The sequence below is a fragment of the Sander vitreus genome, chromosome 2 (genome assembly GCF_031162955.1).
Source record: "Sander vitreus isolate 19-12246 chromosome 2, sanVit1, whole genome shotgun sequence".
Lineage (NCBI taxonomy): Eukaryota > Metazoa > Chordata > Actinopteri > Perciformes > Percidae > Sander > Sander vitreus.
The window spans coordinates 6,436,452-6,455,299 of NC_135856.1; the positions used below are offsets into that span (position 1 = coordinate 6,436,452).

Consider the following 18,848-nt stretch of genomic DNA (forward strand, 5'->3'; position numbering starts at 1 on the left):
GGTCTAACGACATGTGCAAATTGTTTTGTAATTATGGTTTTGGTGAATTGTTTCTTAATAATGAAAAGCTGAATATTGGTTTGTGTTAATAAATCTGTGTTTGCTAAAGACAAAAAGCATTGGGCCGATGATTTATGGGCTAAGCCAAAATTGCGTATTTTTGTAATGATAAAACCAGAATATGGTACTGAGAATTATGTTGTATATAATTTGTCAAAAAGGCAAAGATCTTTATGTGCTCAAGTAAGATCTGGTGTTTTGCCTTTGACTATTGAAACAGGACGATATGTTAATGTAGAAGAGGAAAAATGGACCTGTCCCATGTGTTGTTTGAATGATATAGAAAATGAGTTCCATTTGGTTTTCTATTGTCCTTTTTATTGTGAACAGCGTGACTTTTTGTTTCGTAGGATAACAGCAGAGATTGACTTGGTAAATATGGATGATGCTCAAAGACTGAGATGTTCACATATGAAACATATAAATTAGCCAATTATCTAGATAAAGCTTGGGAGAAGAGGAAAAAAGCTCTTTATCGAGATGTAGATGAGAATTTGTTGTTTGTGTGTGGTGTGTGTGTATGTGTGTACGTGTATATACATATATGTATGTGTATATGTGTGTATATGTATATATTTGTATTCATGTATTTCTCCGAATGATTTGTATATGTGACAAGAAGATGGGGACAAATGTTAAATAAGTAAATTTGTGGTGTCTTGTAATCCCATGTGGGAAGGGCCAAAATGCTTGGCATGACACAGAAATAAAACATAACTAACTAACTACGAACTAAACTGAACAACGTTTTCACAGACATGTGACTAACAGAAATGGAAAAATGTGTCCCTGAACAAAGGATGGTCAAAATCAAAAGTCACAGTCAGTATCTGGTGTGGCCACCAGCTGCATTAAGTACTGCAGTGCATCTCCTCCTCATGAACTGCACTAGATTTGCCAGTTCTTGCTGTGAGATGTTACCCCACTCTTCCACCAAGGCACCTGCAAGTTCCTTGACATTTCTGGGGGGCATGGTTCTCGCCCTTACCCTCTGAGCCAACAGGTCCCAGACGTGCTCAATGGGATTGAGATCCAGGCTCTTCGCTGGCCATGGCAGAACACTAACATTCTTGTCTTGCAGGAAATCGCGCACAGAACGAGCGGTATGGCTGGTGGTGTTATCATGCTGGAGGGTCATGTCAGGATGGGCCTGCAGGAAGGGTACAACATGATGGAGGAGGATGTCTTCCCTGTAACGTTCTGCAACTTTTGATTTTTACCATCCTTTGTTCAGGGACACATTTTTTCATGTCTGTGAAACGTTGTTCAGTTTGGTTCTTAGTAGTTGAATTTTGTTATGTTCATACAAAGTTTTATGCATGTTAAGTTGGCTGAAAACAAAAGCAGTGGAAAGTGAGAGGACGTTTCTTTATTTGCTGAGTATAGATACCTTCAAGTAAAGTGTTACCGTTAATGGTAATGGTTTAGATTTGATTAGATTCAAATGTATTGTCATTGCACAGTGTGCAGGTACTGAGACAGCGACATTCAGTTTAGCATCTAACCAGAAGTGCAGAGTAATGTACATCATTTACAGAATAAAATATAGAATACATAGAATGTGGAATACACAATAAGGGGTATGTTTGGGGGTTTATTGTCTTCATATGTTTTTATTATAAAGGTCTGTTTCCAGCTTTAACAGCTTTAATGACAAATTAACTTTGTCTGCTGAAAACGTCAGACCCCATTAAGAAATAATATCACATGAGCATTATTCCAGACTGCCTCTTTGTTGCTATGGCTCTTTTGGTATAAGGTCGGCTACAGCTGGCAATCAGATGCCAACAGCAAGCTCCGTCTACTTCCACTAATCAGTGTTTGTGTGTATGGGGTCATTTCTAATCAGCCACCTTGAATGTTTACTTGGCACTGCTGTCAACTGCCCAAACACATTAAAGTTATAGGAGTAAACACTCCACCGTAGACTCGCTTGGTGCACTGCAACACACACCTTTAGTCACTTCCCACATCAGTCAGTAAGTTGCAGCAAGACAGTCGGTCGTTCAATGACCAAGTGTTCAAGGTCAAACACTTAGTCACTCATTCATTCAGCCACTTGCTGCAGCAAACAAATCACGTGCTTTCCAAAGCACCAACTACTCACTTTCTTTCTCTCCTTCTGTTTTTTTTTTGTTTGTTTTTTAACGAACAATAGTTTTTTAATTTAAATTTGTTCTATTTTTTCCCTCTCTCCATTTCGTTCTTGTTCTTGTTTCCCCCACAACCTCCCCCTTGTTCCTGCCTTTGTTGTTTTATTTACTTGTTTCCTTCTTTCTGCCTCAGAAAGCGTACATCAGAAAATACCTGTTCTCATCTGCAGGTGCTAGAATGTTATGTGAGTGTGATTACAGATGCAGCTTGTACCGACTTGCCGTTTGAGACGCAGCAATCAGGGAGCTGAAGAATGAGAGCCACCACGACCACGACCCCCACTCATGGTATTTTTAGAATGGTGGAGACAGCGACAGTTTAATATCTTTGCATGTGTGTGCGTGGCGTTATCATGTCTGGGCTGAATGCATGTGTGTAATTGTCATCAACACCTTGCATTTGCAAAAGTAGGGCAGCAGTATTTCATGATTAAGGATAACTCCAGATCTTGTGCAGTCCCTAAGAGTCTGTCTGGATGTGCAGCACCAACGGTTGCTCTAGATGAAGTTAATGAAGCCTTGAAACTACCGGGGTAAACATGCCAATAATGTTTGGTTTAGCATCCTAATAGATCCACAGCCTGTTTACACATTGGGTCTCACACACAAACATTTTGTATTCTTATCCTAAACCTCTCTTACTTTTTTTTTCTGTATGGCTTGTTCATTTTTCAAGCTGGATTCTTTAAACTCTCTTAACAGCATAAACTTGTCATAATTATGTTCCAACCTCATGAATGCCACTTCTTCATGAGGAAGTGCATGCTCGAGAGATTTACATAATCAACGCCCCTAAATTGCTATATAATCCCATCTACTGAACTTCAGTCTATAAATTACCAACATTAATCAATCAAATAACAAAAAATACTAATATTAATATAATAATAATAATAATAATAATAATAATAATAATAATAATAATTTAGCATTACATTTATTTAAGTTATGTATTTTAATTCAGTTGATTTCTGTAACAAAGGCTTTTTAAACTCAAAGTCATTCAGATTAAGGCCTTATCATCAGGAGTCAGGCTACAACTAATAGTAAATATGAGAAAATTGGTGAATGCCATGAATTCTCTTAAATCACTCATACATGCAACTTTAGAACACATCTGTTCTTTTTTGGGTGGTTCTTGCATGAGGACAGATGTTTCAGTAGGGCTGCAACTAATGATTATTTTCTTTGTCGGCAAATCTCTTGATTATTATTTTCATTAATCAATTACTTGTTTAGTCTTTAAGAAAACGCCAATCAGAAGTTCTGCAAGTTGTCTGCGAATTGCTCGTTGTTTTCTGAACCGCAGTAAAAAAAACTAAAAACTAACAACGATCTAAACATCAATCTCCATTTGAGAAGCAAAAAAACGGTAACACTTTACTTGAAGGTATCTACATAACAGTGACATAACAGTAACAGTGTCATGAACACATGACACTGTCCTGACACATGAACTCTAACCATAACCATAACTTCTCATGACAAAAAACAAATGACACTTACTAAAATAAGCATTATGTCATGAACGTTTATGACTTGTTTATAATGTTTATGACACGTTCATGTCACTCTTATGTAGATACCTTCAAGTAAAGTGTAACCCAAAAAGCATTAAATATTTGACATAAATCAAAATAGTTGATTCATTTTCCGTCCGTATGCCTTACTGGTTGATTGATTGAGCACTCAGTGGCTGCATTTTCTAGATTCCACACGCTCTGAGACAGCAGCTGCTGTTACGTTGGATCGAACTCTTGAGGGACAAATCAACACCTCTGAGGCTGCGACTATCACTGAAGTGTCACTACACTGTAACTCATAAAATGCATCGGTGCAGTCAGTGATTAGATTGGGGATCTTGTGATTATTTTGGTGAATGGGATGTTTTCAATGAATGATGACTCATGCGCTCGGCAGAGCTATCTGAATGATGCTGCAGGGAGTATGTGGTTAGGAGGTCCGCAGTCTCAGAGCCTATCAGCTCATCAATAATGATCCCAAAAGATTAGCTGCTGGCGAGAACCGGCCATGGCGTGGGAAGTAACCGCATGTTCCAGTATAGCATACGCAAGACATTTCAAATGCTGGGAACAGGGATCTCCGTGAATCTTCCAGCAGCTTGCAGCTAAATTAAGTGCCTCTCAGCAAACTTCCAAGGGGGAAAAAGGGACTTGAGTGATTGATTTGCAGCCTTTAATTGTGCAAACAGACACAATTAAAAGTGGATCAATCAGTGTGCTCCAGCGTCCAGGTTACCCTTGGGCATCATTCATAAACGTAATAATGCATAAGTCTTAAAAAGGAAACTAGTATATTTTTTACAGCCTGAATAGTGTTGCTTGCTAACTGATGTATTCCCATGAATGCAGGCAACTGTTGATAGCCCTATAAGACCTGGTTTTGTGATTTGCAGGCCAAGATTTGCTTCATCGTCCTGGTTAACAGCGGGCTACATTTTGATTTGAAAATGTAGCGGTCTGGGAGAGATGTCCATTGAGATGATCATGATCTGTTAATACCTGGCACAAACAAATGCTTAATAAACGCAAACATAAAAGTATGAGTTGAAAAATTAAATTATGATTAGGGGAAGTAACGGGGGTTTGCATAAAACGTGTATTTCCATGTTTCCGTCCAAACCCGAGAGCGCTAGCCTATATTGGCCAACTCGTACGTGCATTGTTAAAAGTAGAAGTCAGGCTGCATCAGCAGTAATTATTCTTTAGTTTGGGTTTTTTCGGTCAGGTAGAATGAATCTATCCCTGTAAATCCAGTTTGTTTGGTTGCTGCTCCCATCGCTGCAGCCCGTTGTTTTTGCTTGTTTGCGTTTCATGTCTGGCAACCCGGGTGTCGAAATGGGTTTCTTCCCCTCTGCAGTCAGCCTCACCAACAAGGCCCCAGGACCCCCCCCCCATTTTAGTCACTACACTTTGCGATAACCTTTATTCTGGAATTTACATCTGCCCGTTGCACACACTATTTATTCTTTGCAAATTCTGCACTCAACCCATCCAGCCTCTTTTTTATGCTGTTATTTTGTTTGTATATATTTGTTTTTCTGTATTTATAATTGATTTCATATTATATTCATACTTTGTTTGTTTATGTATGCACCTTTCACCAAGGCAAATTCCACATAAGTGTACTTATTGTGGCAATAAAACCTTTTCGGATTCTGATTCTTGAATGTCCGGAAGTCCACCTACCTGAGCAGGAGAGTAGAGACGACATCGATGGTGTGTGTGTCCCTCATGACCCGCACCGCCTCCTCCTCCTCCTCCTCCTCCTCCTCCTCCTCCTCCGTCTCGTAGTGGCACCATCACCCCGACACTGGGACCGCTGACTGTCCCCGCTGTGATTGAACCAAAAGCTCCTCCGCCCACGCCCGACCCGCTAGCAGCGGCCCCGGTGGCAGCGGCCCCGGTGGCAGCGGCCCCGGTGGCCCCGGCGATGGCGCCGATGCCCCCCATCATGCAGCAGAGGCCTCCTTGAGCCAGCTCCAGCTCCAGCTCGGCGTCCATCTCGGCGTCCTCCTGCGCCTCCTTATTGGAGTCGTCCAGATGCTTCATGAGCACGGCCACCACCACGTTGATCAGGACAAACTGAGCCGTGAGCACGAAGGACACAAAATACATCGGGGAGATGAACTGTAGTCCGGTGTGGCAGCCGTAGTCGGTGGCCGGATAACCCGGCGGGCACTCCCTCAGTGTGTCCTGGTGGGCGGTGGGGTATTGGGAGAGTTTAGGGGTGAGGAAGGGGAAAAGGGAATGGACAGTAGGAAGAATAGTAAGATTTCAGATTCTTTCAGAGACAAAATGTGTTGTCTGTCATGACAGAAAATCGTCTTAAGCTAAAATGTTCAGACCAAAAAAAAAGCGATCCGGCGATTTGCTGCAGGGTTGTGCGACAGTGGGAGTGTTACTTAACAAACGGCCTGTTTGTGTGACGTATTGTTGTGTTATTTGACCCCCCCCAATGAAGCACAAGTAAGCTTTATGTTTCACAATTTCTTAGTTTTCTGTCAGATCATTAATAGATCACGACGTTACCGACCGCACTTGAAGGCAGCTTTATTTCACAGAGAAAGACAGAATGAAAAGAGACGAGCGAGACGTAGCGAGTGCTTTGTTGTGGCAGGAAACATTCAGCTATTACACACACTCCCGGGCAGTTCAGTGCTTCTGTATCATTTTTACCTATTTACATGTTGTGATTTGTATAGACAGCATGCACAAACAACAAGGTCACATGAGACACAGCCATCTTCTAACCGTATACATACTGGGAACTATATTCTCAGAAGGCAAAGCACTGCTACTTCTCCTACTTGGGCGGAGTGATTAGCGCAACACCTGAAAAGCCCCGTTGTTACTCTCTGCTCCTCACCACGGGGCTTCTCAGGTACTGCGAGCAAAGAGAGAGTGCTAGAGGGACTTTATGTTATACTTTACAGTGAGAAGAACAGAAAGAGGAAACAGGAGGGAAAGGTAGAGGGGAGTACACAGAGAGGGTCCGTTAGTTGAAGAAGAATTTACAGTAAGTGAAGAGAGACTGTTGTGGTGTTACTGCCACCTGTAGATGAGTGAAATAACGACTCAAACTGGTGACAGGAATGCACATTGCTCCATAGCGCTACTAACCCTAACCCTAACTCCACCGGGTACTTTCAATATGTCAGTTATTTTTCAGATTAAAGGATTAATCATTTGTTTCATGAAATGAACATTGGAATTTTCCCATTGCTAGCCATGACACATGTTCACATTGCTTGTATGATCCAACTAAAAGTCCATAGATATTCAGTTGACAATACAATAGGCCTTTTTCACCATGGACATTTTGACTTGTCTTAGTAGGTAAGGCACAGATGTTGCTAATAACAATCGCGATGGCGCCATTCTATTCAAGTGTCCCAGTAAAACAACAGTGTGATAGTGAGCCAGGACTAAAACTCAAGCAGCTACATGGAATTCAGCCCTCATTAGTTAGATTATTTACACCTGTGCTTTTTCTTCTGTGACCAGTCAAAATGTCCTCTATGAAAAAGGCGTATTACATAGAACTGAGCCATGCACTCTCATGAACGGGTCCGTATGATATAGTACGAAAATGTATGCACATCAAAACATAAGATATCCTAGTAACTAGTAACTAGGAGACCGCTGGCTGATCATGTGACGCCGGCTACAGTTGCTGGCTACGAGCTCCGTGACGCAGAGCGGCAGTTGCTAGTTGTTTTAAGCCGCTACAGAGCTTCGTGACGCCGGCTACAGACCTCCGTCACAGCTCGGTCGCATCACCGGCAGTTAGCAGATGTGTTTGGCCGCTACAGAGCTCCTCGACGCCGGCTAGGATTCTGCATGGTGCTCCGTCATATCAGCGGTAGTTGGTGGTTCAGTTAACCCAAGAATAGGTGACTTTGAGCCGGGTACAGAGCACCGCGGGCTGTCGGTCGTTTCGGCAGACATTACGGTTAAATTTTGCTATATGAACGTATACAAAGGTATCTGTATACGAACAGGCTGAACTGAGATTAAAAAAAACAGCCAATCTTCTCATTGGTTTCACATTACCATCTGTCCCGCGATTAATCAACTAATAATCTTATTGTTTTAGAAATAATACAAGAGTAAAAGAAAGTAATGATTACATCTCAGTCCGTTCACATGTACACGTGTGTTTGTTTTTTAAGAATCTGAATATTATTTTAAGGAAAACAAGCTGATGAAGCAAAGCCTTTATGTTCAATAAAAGAGACTTATTCAGAACACCATTTATGCAATGTGTAATGTCTTTACAGAGCACATCAAACTTTCACAATCCGGCTTGATGAAAGCTCAAGGCCTTTCATCTACAGTCAGTCAATCTCTCTGAGAGCCTAATCAGCACTGATTTACTATTTCCCGGATATGAGCTGTGATAACATTTTAAGAGCTCAAGGTACTTGGTTTTGATTAGAGAGTGAGACTTGATTGAGGTGATGGATGAGGAAATGAAGAGGAGGATCAAACAGTGTGAATTTTAAACATTATTCATTCTTGTTGAGTGCACGTTTACTTTTCTAACAGCATCTTTGCTAAAGGATGTGCCGCTCAATACTCAATCATTTCCCCCAATCTAAAATTTGTCTGGTCCAGGGTTCTGAAGTGAAGACCTTCAATTACTAGTCTGCTTCTCGACTGAGATTGGTGTGAAATAGGTTTGGGCAGCTCAAAAAATATTGTACGTACGTATCTCTGCCCCCTTTCTGATTGACCCTCATCTAAGAAAACTTGTGCTGTCTCTCAATGGTGGAAGAAGTATTCAGATGAATTACTTAAAGTAGGGCCGGGCAATATTTCAATATTATATCGATATCGTGGTATGAGAATAGACATCGTCTTAGATTTTGAAGAATTGTAATATCTTTACATGGTAAGTTTAGTCTTTTCCTGGTTTCAAAGGCTGCATTACAGTAAAGTGGTGTCATTTTCTGAATTTACCAGACTGTTCTAGCTGTTCTATTATTTGCCTTTAACGACTTAGTCATTATATCCACATTATGATGGTTATTTATCTAAAATCTAAATGTGGAAGATATTTTGTGAAAGCACCAATTGTCAACCTTACAATATCGTTGCAATATCGACATCGAGGTGTTTGGTCAAAAATATCGTGATATTTGATTTACTCCATATCGCCCAGCCCTAACTTAAAGTGCTCATATGATGCTTTTTGGCTTTTCCCCTTTCCTTTAAGGTGTTATATATCTTCTTTGTGCACGTTATAGGTTTACAAAGTGAAAAAAGCCCAAAGTCCACCCCAAAGGGACTTACCATCTAAATACAATTATGAACCTGAAAATAAGCATAATATGAGCACTTATATATATGAGCAAGTAAAAATAACAATACCACATTGTAAAAGTACTCTGTTACAAGTAAAAGTCCTGCATTGAAAATGTTACTATACGTATCATCAGGAAAATGTACTTAAAGGCAAAATACTCACATTTTAGAAACTGGAAATGATCAAAACAGTTCTGTCAATCAACTAAGTGCTTAATGGTCTAATCATTTTAGCTGTACTTGCAGGCCTGTAAATTGTTGGGTAGTTTAATTTATAATAAAATATTGTATTTTGTAAACTACATGTGTTTTGTGTACATCCCACCACTGCTGGCTCTACTGCAGGAGATGAGGTGACGCTGAGGAAAGTGAAAACCGATCAGCTTAGTCAATTACATAGCCCAATCCAAATGACAAATGTCAAGAGATAAGTGTCACTGAAGTCACTGAACTAATGCAGCTGTAAACTGAAGTACCTTCATGATGCCGTTCCAGTTGTCGCCCGTGGAAACCTGGAAGAGTGTGAGGAAGGCCATTCCGAAGTTTTCAAAGGTGGCGTGTCGGCTCATTCCTTCGCAGGGGTAGTCAGCGTTACACACTGAGAGAAGATATGACGGGAAAAGAAAAAGAGGAGGGAAAGAAAGGGTGTAGAGAGTGAAACCTTTGTAACGTTACACTTTTGTGAAGGTTTTCTGAGAGATCACAACTTTAAGTCGGTTTCTTTGGTCAAAACAGTTTGAGAAATTTGCAGTGTTGTATCTTTGTGTCTGTTAACTTATGACGTGTTGTACGAATTACTTTGGTGCTTGAAATGAGTTTAAGTCTTAGGTTATATATGATAAAAATAGTAAATAAATGTCTGAAATGAAATTTTTTAAGATCGTTTTTTTGAGGTTGTCACCTGTTCATGCATATACTGTAAATAGCAGCGCAATTGTGATGTATGCACACTTATTGTGTATATACTAGGGCTGTCAGCGTTAACGCGTTACGATTAAGGGCCGACGCAATGCGCTTAATTATTTTTTTTACACTTCACTCGGCTTTGCGTCGTGCCTAACGGCTACTATTTTGACCCTTTTGTGCTGCCGTACTTCTTCATAACACATCTTATGCTGCAGAATGCAGGCAGGCTGCCAGCATGGAGAAAGACAGCAGCAACACACTTCTGAATGGCGCTTTTCTTTTAAAAAAACTCCCGGACGGCTCAGTAGACAAGTCAAAAGCCATATGCACATTGTGTAAAGCCGAATTAAAATATCACCGAAGCACGTCAAGCTTGAGCTACCACCTACGAGCTAAGCATATTAACGTGACGCAGTTTGATGCTAGCGGGCTCAGGCAAAGCACTATTTTGGAGAGTGCTACTTGCCGACCTGTGGATGAAACCAAATCCAAAAAAAATGACTACAGCTCTTGCAAAACGGGTGGCAACTAACTGCAGATCTGACAGCATCGTAGAGGACTCGGGTCTTAAAGAAGTGCTACGGTTGGCATGTTCTGACCCGCCTTATACACTGCCATCGAGGGGGACAGTAGTTTCACCATACACAGCCTGTATGACACGGAGAAAGCAGCTAAACTGGAACTGCTGCCAAGTGCAAACGCTGTCTCATTAACCGGCGATCACTGGACGTCAGTGAGTAATCAACATTATTTAGGAGTTACTAAACATTATATTGACTCTGGCTGGACTTTGCACTCGTTTGCCTTAACGGTGGTTGTTAGTGTTACATCTCAGTCAATTGTTCTCAATCCTTGTTAAAAATGTAAAGGTTAAATGTCCTGCTGTGGCATCTGGTTTTTGGACCATTTTGTTTGTACTGTATAAGCAAAGTGTTAGTGTTACATCTCAGTTAGGTTAGGTACTTGTAGGAATTGTGCAATAATGACAGATTCACACATTTGTTTACAGTAAATAAATAATAGTCAAGTTCATAAAGTCTCTTTCTTTGCATTCATTTGATTCTATCTAACTATAGAACTTCAGCGATTAATCGCCATTAAAAAAATGTAATCGTTTGACAGCCCTAGTATATATGTAAAGTCATGTGAAAAAATTAGGACACCCATGCTAAAGTTGACTAAAAAGAGGAATAAAAAAATCCTCTTTTGGAAATTGATCTTAATGCCTTAATTAAAAAAATGAGGAAAAATCCAGTCTTTGTGAATGAATACTGTATCGTAAACAAATAAATGTTCTTCCTTAAAATACAGGGGGCATACGTCAGTACACCCCTATGTTAAATTCCCATAGAGGCAAGCAGATTTTTATTTTTAAAGGCCAGTTATTTCATGGATCCAAGGTACTATGCATCCTGATAAAGTTCCCTTGGCCTTTGGAATTAAAATATCCACCCACATCATCACATACCCTTCACCATACCTAGAGATTGGCATGGGGTACTTTCCATAAAATCATTTCTCAATGCAAATCAAACCAGGCTAACTGAAATAAAACCATGCAATCTCTAGGTATGGTGAAGGGTATGTGATCCAGATTGCATTTTTTGAAAAACTGGGCCCAGAACATTCTGACACAAAAATGGCATTTTTCAGACAGACACATGAACTGAAAAATTAAAATGAACTTTGTTTGAGACCTGTTTCTGTCTCTGACCAAACTCTAGCGAGATCTGGCTACACAGAGAAGCTAACGTCAGCTAACATTCATGAACACCCTAATTAAACTAATCTCCGTGATGCCAAACTCTTATAGCTGTGTAAATATCTAATGTCAGCAAAAGAACATATTCATAAATTATTCACAGATAACTTTTCATCTATCCACACGACGCTCACTACACGTTCAAACAAGGCGCCGCCCCTTTAGGAGACAGGAAGTGTGTACCGTTTCATACCATTACCGCTGCTTAAATTGTGCTATCTTTAGTATATAGAGGATCTTTTGTTGAGATCAAATATCAACAATCTTTGCGCATAATCACTTACTGCACCTTTAAGTTGGTGGCAGAGAAGACTTACCCAGCTCTCCAAACAGCTCCACTCCCAGGGCTGCGTAGATGAAAAACAGCAACATGAAGAGCAGACCAAGGTTCCCCACCTGTCACACAAAAAGGAACATTCACACGTTATATTAACAGAAGTAACTCATATAGATGTGTTTAGTATATTTAATCAGGCGTACCCCTATGGTTGGGTATAGTGGGTCAGATTTTGTACATACTGATTCAGTGGTTCAACCATTCCTTTACTGCCACAGTAAGTTTAAAGTGTCACTTAAATAGTACACAAAGTGTTACACTACACTACTACACCACATGACACTCTCAGGTTCAATCAACATGATCTGACAAATGACACAACCAGTATTTTTGCCAACACCCTTTATGACATGTTACGGTAATCTGAGTATAGATGACTTAGGTTATTTTCATTCCGATACAAAAAACATCACACTGTAGTCATCATTTGGAGACGAGGAAACTTTCATTGAAGATGTTACCATCCACAACCAGTGAAGCTGCTAAATAAGGTCATAACACTAAACAGGCACATCCAGCATCTTGCAAACATTTTATTCAATCAGAAATCCTTGTAGTTGCAAACAGCAAAACTGAATTACTGTAACTAACACAGACACAGACACACACAGACACACACAGACACACACACACACACACACACACACACACACACACACACACACGGAGCATTTTACTACCCGACTTCTTAACAGGCATGAATCCATGTAAAGAAAACATTCCCAGATAGTAATTCGTATGCAATGCAAATAGATGAAGGACTCTTCGGGGTGCAATAGCAGGCACTATAAGCAGAACATCCTTTAGCTAAGTCACCTCACAGGGAGGCAAAGAGATGGTCTACCTATCACCAGACCAAGCTGAATCTTTTAAGATTGAACATTAGTCTGGGGAGTCTGCTCTGTATTTTCTACTGCACAAGAGGCGTGATCAACGGGCATAGTTCAAATGACTCTGTACACAATTGGATAGTCCTTCAACCAATCAGACCAACGATCTGGGTGACGTAGCAGCGACAGTGGTATCAAGAGCTTGCTGCGCTTCAGTGGCCAAATGTAAACAAGAAGCTGCTTGATCGCTTCTCTATCGTCATCGTGTTAAACCCGTCAATAGCGCGCCAGGTGGACAAGCCAGTTGGTGATTGGTCCCCGCAAAATTGTAACGGAAGCAGGATAGATAAACGTACAGGTTTCCAGCCTGACCTACAGGGAGAAATCAAATCACCGGCAAATCGGGCTGGGTTTACCCAGTCTAGCAATGAGGTGCTTTTGGATACATGACTGTAGAATTCCATTATATAGGCAATCAAACTGAGAGAGTGAATTGGCAAAGAATAAGACATACAAGAGGAGAGGGTTCATAGAAAAAATAGATGAAATAATGAGGGAGGGTGAAATGGGGAATTTTGGCTAAGGCAAAGCCCGAGGATAGCTTTGTTTCTCTCCCCGGTTGTGCATGTCAATGTTTCCTGGCAGATATTTAAAGCAATGACTTGGCCTGAAGCAGTTTGCAGCATGTAATGTAAGCCTATCTGATGTCTTTGGATCCCTCGAGCAGAGAGTGAAAGCCCAGGGCGCAGGGATTGGGATGCTGTGGTAGGAGAAATAGATTGTTGGATGCTGTGGCAGCATTACAACTATATTTATACCTTTGGTTTCCATAGCGAACAAACCTGCTTCAAACTTGTAATGTGAACATGTTCTTTTCTGTATTTAGACTAATGGAACCTTGACAGTTATATGTTCCATGGTGCAACATGTGATTTTTTTCACAGAAGATCTTTACACCCACCTCAAACTTCAGTAAAGGAACAATACCAGCACCAACACCAACATCTGGTGTGAAAGAAAATCCTCATACTGTATTATACAAGCAACCAATTTAAGGAAATACAATATAAATACTTTAGTAGAAAAAGTTCTGGTGACCATGGGTAAACCACAGTAGCTTACAACGCTAGTATTCGGGGCACAGGGAAAGTAAAAATAAATTGCTATTTTGTACCACTAAAAAAGCTCAAAATATCACCAAACTTCAACGGTAGCATAGTGAGGGTCCCTACATGTTAACTGAAGCATGGAGAACTTTGTAAGTACAGACAGTTTATTGAACGAAGAGCTGCAGGAGCTCCGTGAAAGGGCTACGAGAGAGAGCTATGCCGCAACAGAGCCTCGTACTTCGGGAAACTGGTGGTGTACTTGCGGACATTGTGAAGCTATGGCCACTGAACAGGAGTGTCTGTGTTGCATGGAGTGGGACCTGTTGTGTAGCGACACCCAAGAGATGCAGTGTTTTGTACAGTCTTTACAGATTTCCCCTCTCTGATAAACAGGGCTGTACTTGAAACGTTTTTCCATGTCCCGAAAATAAATTGGAGACGGCGACCCATACCTGAGGGACCAGATGGACAGTTATCCACTGAGTAAGTAAACTAGACAAGTTATGTTTTACATCTGTGCGATTATTTCAGACATATTGAGCAAATTGCTTTTGATTTTAGTTTGCATCGCCAGCTGTAAGTCATGACTGGTTTCCCGAAGTACGAGACTCTGTTGCAGCATAGATCTCTCTCTCGTAGCCCTTTCACGGAGCTCCTGCAGCTCTTCGTTCAATAAACTGTCTGTACACTTACAAAGTTCTCAATGCTTCGGTTAACATGTAGGGACCCTCATTATGCTACTGTTGAAGTTTGGTGATATTTTGAGCCTTTTTAGTGGTACAAAATAACGATTTATTTTTACTTTCCCTGTGCCCCGAATACTAGCGTTGTAAGCTAACCAGCGATCCGCGCTAGCTTCTTTCAAGCTACAAACACAATCAATTAGCATGAAAACATGTCCCAGAAAACGACAGAGTGGGTACACATCTGTTATTAACCCTTAGGTTCGTTTTGCGCCGGAATTGTCCTTTAACATTTTTCTTTTCATTTATAATTGTAAATAGTAAAGCCTTACCAATGGGATACATTATGTGACATCTTTTCACTGGACTTAGTCACAGCCCAGTGAGTAATTGTTTACACCTTTATGGCTGATCTAATTTCCAAAAGTGGGACGCTCACAGTAATACCATCTATATGTCTATTTTCTTCTGTGAAACAGTAACAATGCATGCTTTCTAATAAGCTGCAGTGGCTTTATTTCCTTGAAAAAGTCAGCTCATATAATAAAGTATATGCTGCATATCAGTCATTTGAAAGTGATCCAGCTTTCTTTGGAAGTTAATACATTTGTTTATTTAACCAGTAGCGTCTTTACTTGGGGGTGTAGCTGAAAGAAAACGTTGATGAAATACCAATAAAGTCAAATCTGATCCTTCTTTCCTTGTTTTCAAAAAGAATATGTATCATGGTTCCTGAAGGCCTTTTGCCCAACTAACCGACAGAATATTAAGTCTCTAAAGAAGCAAAGCTATAAGTGAGGTTTTGCATAACTGTAAATTATGAGAAAGAGAATATTTCTATATTTGGTTAGGAGTAAAAGCAGTGAACCTACCCTTTAAAAACATTCAGTATGTATCTATACGCCTACATGTGTGCTAATGTTCACAACACTATACCTCCAGTGACACACTCTTATTGTAGCTTGATGTGTATTTTTTCGTGGTCTAAGCTTTCACCGCAAAAACAAGACCAACAAAACTGATAAAATCTGTCCAAATGAGAGAGCGGGGACCAGAATGAAAACAAGTTAAAGTGGATGGAAAAAGGCACTATTGATTTGAGCCACAACTGAAGCGGGGTTGATTTCTGTGACTGCAATTCTACCTCAGTGTGTGAGCCTTGTGTTAAAATGTATATCGGTGTGTGTACAGAAATCCTCCCAGAGGGCTCCGGTCAGAGCATTGATAAGGCAGCAGAACTATACAAAAAAGAACTTCTAGCTGTACACAGACTCAGTCCTTTATAAATGCCTTTAATGAAAAAGCTGTTTTAAAGAGAGCAGCCGGTCCAGATCCATTAGTGTATTCTTCTGTGGTTCATCACAGAAATAAAGATAGATAAGAGTTTCATGATTTTATGAAAAGGCAAAGAGAGGCAGAACTTCAGGAAATCCTTTTTTATATTCAGAAAAGATGAATAACACCCCAGAGAAGATGAAGAGGATGATAATGACAGGGCATTTTATCTTGGCAAAAAGCAAAGAAGCAGCTTGCTTTTTTTAAAGCTTCAGCGCAATGACTTTTTTGTTTTTGTTGAGGCGTATCTACGGTATGTACAGTTACTGTCTTTGTGTTAACCCTTGTGTTGTCTTCCTTTCAACCTTGAAAAAAACACTCTTTTTTTTTATGCCATTTTTCAGTTTTAAATTTAAAAATTTTTCTTCTACACTTTTTCAGCACTTATTTCTACGTCCCATATTTTCTGATATAAAACAAAAATTTAAAATGGGTCAATGTGACCCGAAGTCAACATGTTTCTGTTCTCAGACTCTGTGCTGTACATTGCAGTTCATGTTCATTCTTCCCCGGGTCTTGTTATCACAGTGTGGTTACCAGGTAACCAGCAGAGATGCAGCACAGAAGAGGAGGATAAACCCTTGATTGTCAGGAAATAGTTACACCACATAACTCACTAATCAACTGGCACAAATAAATATTTTAACGGAAAAGTGTGGTTACATTCAACATTTTTTTTTAATTTTCAACCAATCTACAGACCAAAACCAATAAATATTTCATACTAACAGATTTGCCTGATAAAGCTTATGCCTCTGTGAAGTGTAAGGGCGCTTTCCCACCTATAGTTCGGCGATTCGAGGGTGAAGTTGCAACATTGTTGCATTTTTCATTTGGTTCGCTTTGCTTTCACACTGCACATTGTCAAACGCCCCAAACACTGTAAACAAATGTCACGCGATGGAAACGGCCGCTTGTTTATTGGACAGAATATCCGAAACTCGCCGACACTTCTGGTCTCAGAAATAATGGAGCAACACCAAATTTATAACGTCTCGGGTTTACTTGTTCCGCTTTAGTGTTTCTTATATTATAGAAGAAGGCGAACAATGTGAGCAGCTGACAGCGATGTGTGCTCAGAACAGCTTATGGATCTGAAAGTTATCATCCCTATCATCATTGTTTTTGGTCCACTTCCTGTATTTGGGTCAGATCGCGTCCTCACCTGAAGTGAGCCGAACTCTAGTTCACTTGGAAGCGAACCGAGACCCCTGTTTTCAAGCGGACCAGAGTTCGTTTGTTTGATCTTCACCAGAGATCGGATGAGCTTTCACATCAGCCCAAACAAACTGGATTATCCCCCCAAACGCTCCAGGGTTCGCTTTAAATGGACCAAACGAGGCAGGTGTGAAAGCAACCTAAGAAGTACATCCCATCCGCAGCCGAAAATAGTCCCCAACGAGAACATTTTTTACTCATGTTTAAGTGACATTTGCAACAAGAGTGCGCTGACGTTTTAGGAAAGGATTGAGCTTCTTTTATATTTGTGTGCTATTCTTAAAGATTCATGTTTCAGTGGGAACAAATGGGCTTTTGAATGGGATTTTGTGACAATAGCTCAACAAAACAGAATATTGCCAACATTGTTCTTTAAGCACTGACAAAAAGCACCACCATTTGTACATATTAATGCAAAAGGGTATGTCATCTCTGATAGGCTGCACTGGACAGATGTTTTTTTTAATTTACATCGAAAGCCACTTATGATTAATTTGTTTAAGCCAAATGTGCCAAAGATACATCATCATTTATCTGACAAAAATCCTTTCTGCCACTAACTGGTCTATGCTTAATCTGTCTTTATCATTAAATACAGTTTCTGCTTCAGGCATAGGAAACACAACTAATTAATAACTGAACTGATGGAGGCAGACAAAGACAAAGTGAAGCCCAGGCAGGGACAGAGCATAGACTGTAAATAAAGATGGGACGACATGACAGCCCCCCAAAAGGGAAGCCAAAACAGCTTGATCGATCTCACGTGGGCCAAAATAAAAAAAATCAAAGTACACGTCAAATACATTTTCCCCCCCAACGATGGTTTCTGTCATTTTAGATAGTTCTTATCACGCTGATGTTTGTTCAAGTGTTCATTTTTCTGATAAATTTAATTTTTAATTAGTTATTTGATGCTATAAAAAAGGGGGGGTAACGTCATGATTGACAGCTGTGATTGAATGGTGACCTCAATAACGCGGCTCCAACCCTGATCACTTGTGCACATGCTCGATGGTGTTTTTTGCCTCCAACGGCGCCTTCCAGGCAGTTAACCCTAACCTTAAACATAACCATTGCAACGCGTGGGAGGAGACGTTGGGGGCAAAAAACACCGAAGACCTTGTGCACATACTCTGGCTCCAAATGATGTCACCAGCGCAAGATGGCAGCACCCGCATCCGGGATATTTTGGCTTCATTTTTGTACAGCGGGAGGAAGTGGAGATGCGTCGTCCATCTTTATAAACAGTCCATGGGAGTCTGGGACAGAGCAACAGGTCATATTTATGGAAAGCTGTCTGGCTGCAGAGGCAATCAGAACACAGAGAGGACGACTTAAAAGAAGGAAAACACAAGAAAAGTAGAAGGATGGAAATGAGACTTGTGTGTAAAATGTCATGACTGTTCCATGATTTTCCACAACATTTACTTCAGTTCACAAGACAGTTATATTGCATAACAAAAATACTATGTCATTTCCTGTCTGAAATACTGCTCTCAAAATTAGTTGAGTATTCCAGAAATTCCAGGATGACCAAAAACTTTAATATATGTTAAACTGAGCCAAGGCTGAAGAACAAAAAGTCCCAAGGGAGTGGAACTTTTTAGCTACTCTTGTCTTATTAG

General features: G+C 40.4%; 1 protein-coding gene across 1 annotated transcript in view; it reads right to left on the reverse strand.

Annotated features, from left to right (window-relative positions):
* Nucleotides 1-18,848, reverse strand: part of cacna1ib (calcium voltage-gated channel subunit alpha1 Ib) — a 208,259-nt gene that overhangs the window by 28,495 nt on the left and 160,916 nt on the right. Inside the window, exons 30-33 of the mRNA XM_078270804.1 lie at nucleotides 12,029-12,107; nucleotides 9,520-9,641; nucleotides 5,423-5,929; nucleotides 1,049-1,210 (exon numbers count right to left, since the gene is read on the reverse strand). Coding sequence (XP_078126930.1) covers nucleotides 1,049-1,210; nucleotides 5,423-5,929; nucleotides 9,520-9,641; nucleotides 12,029-12,107 — 870 coding nt within the window. The remainder of the gene's footprint in view (nucleotides 1-1,048; nucleotides 1,211-5,422; nucleotides 5,930-9,519; nucleotides 9,642-12,028; nucleotides 12,108-18,848) is intronic.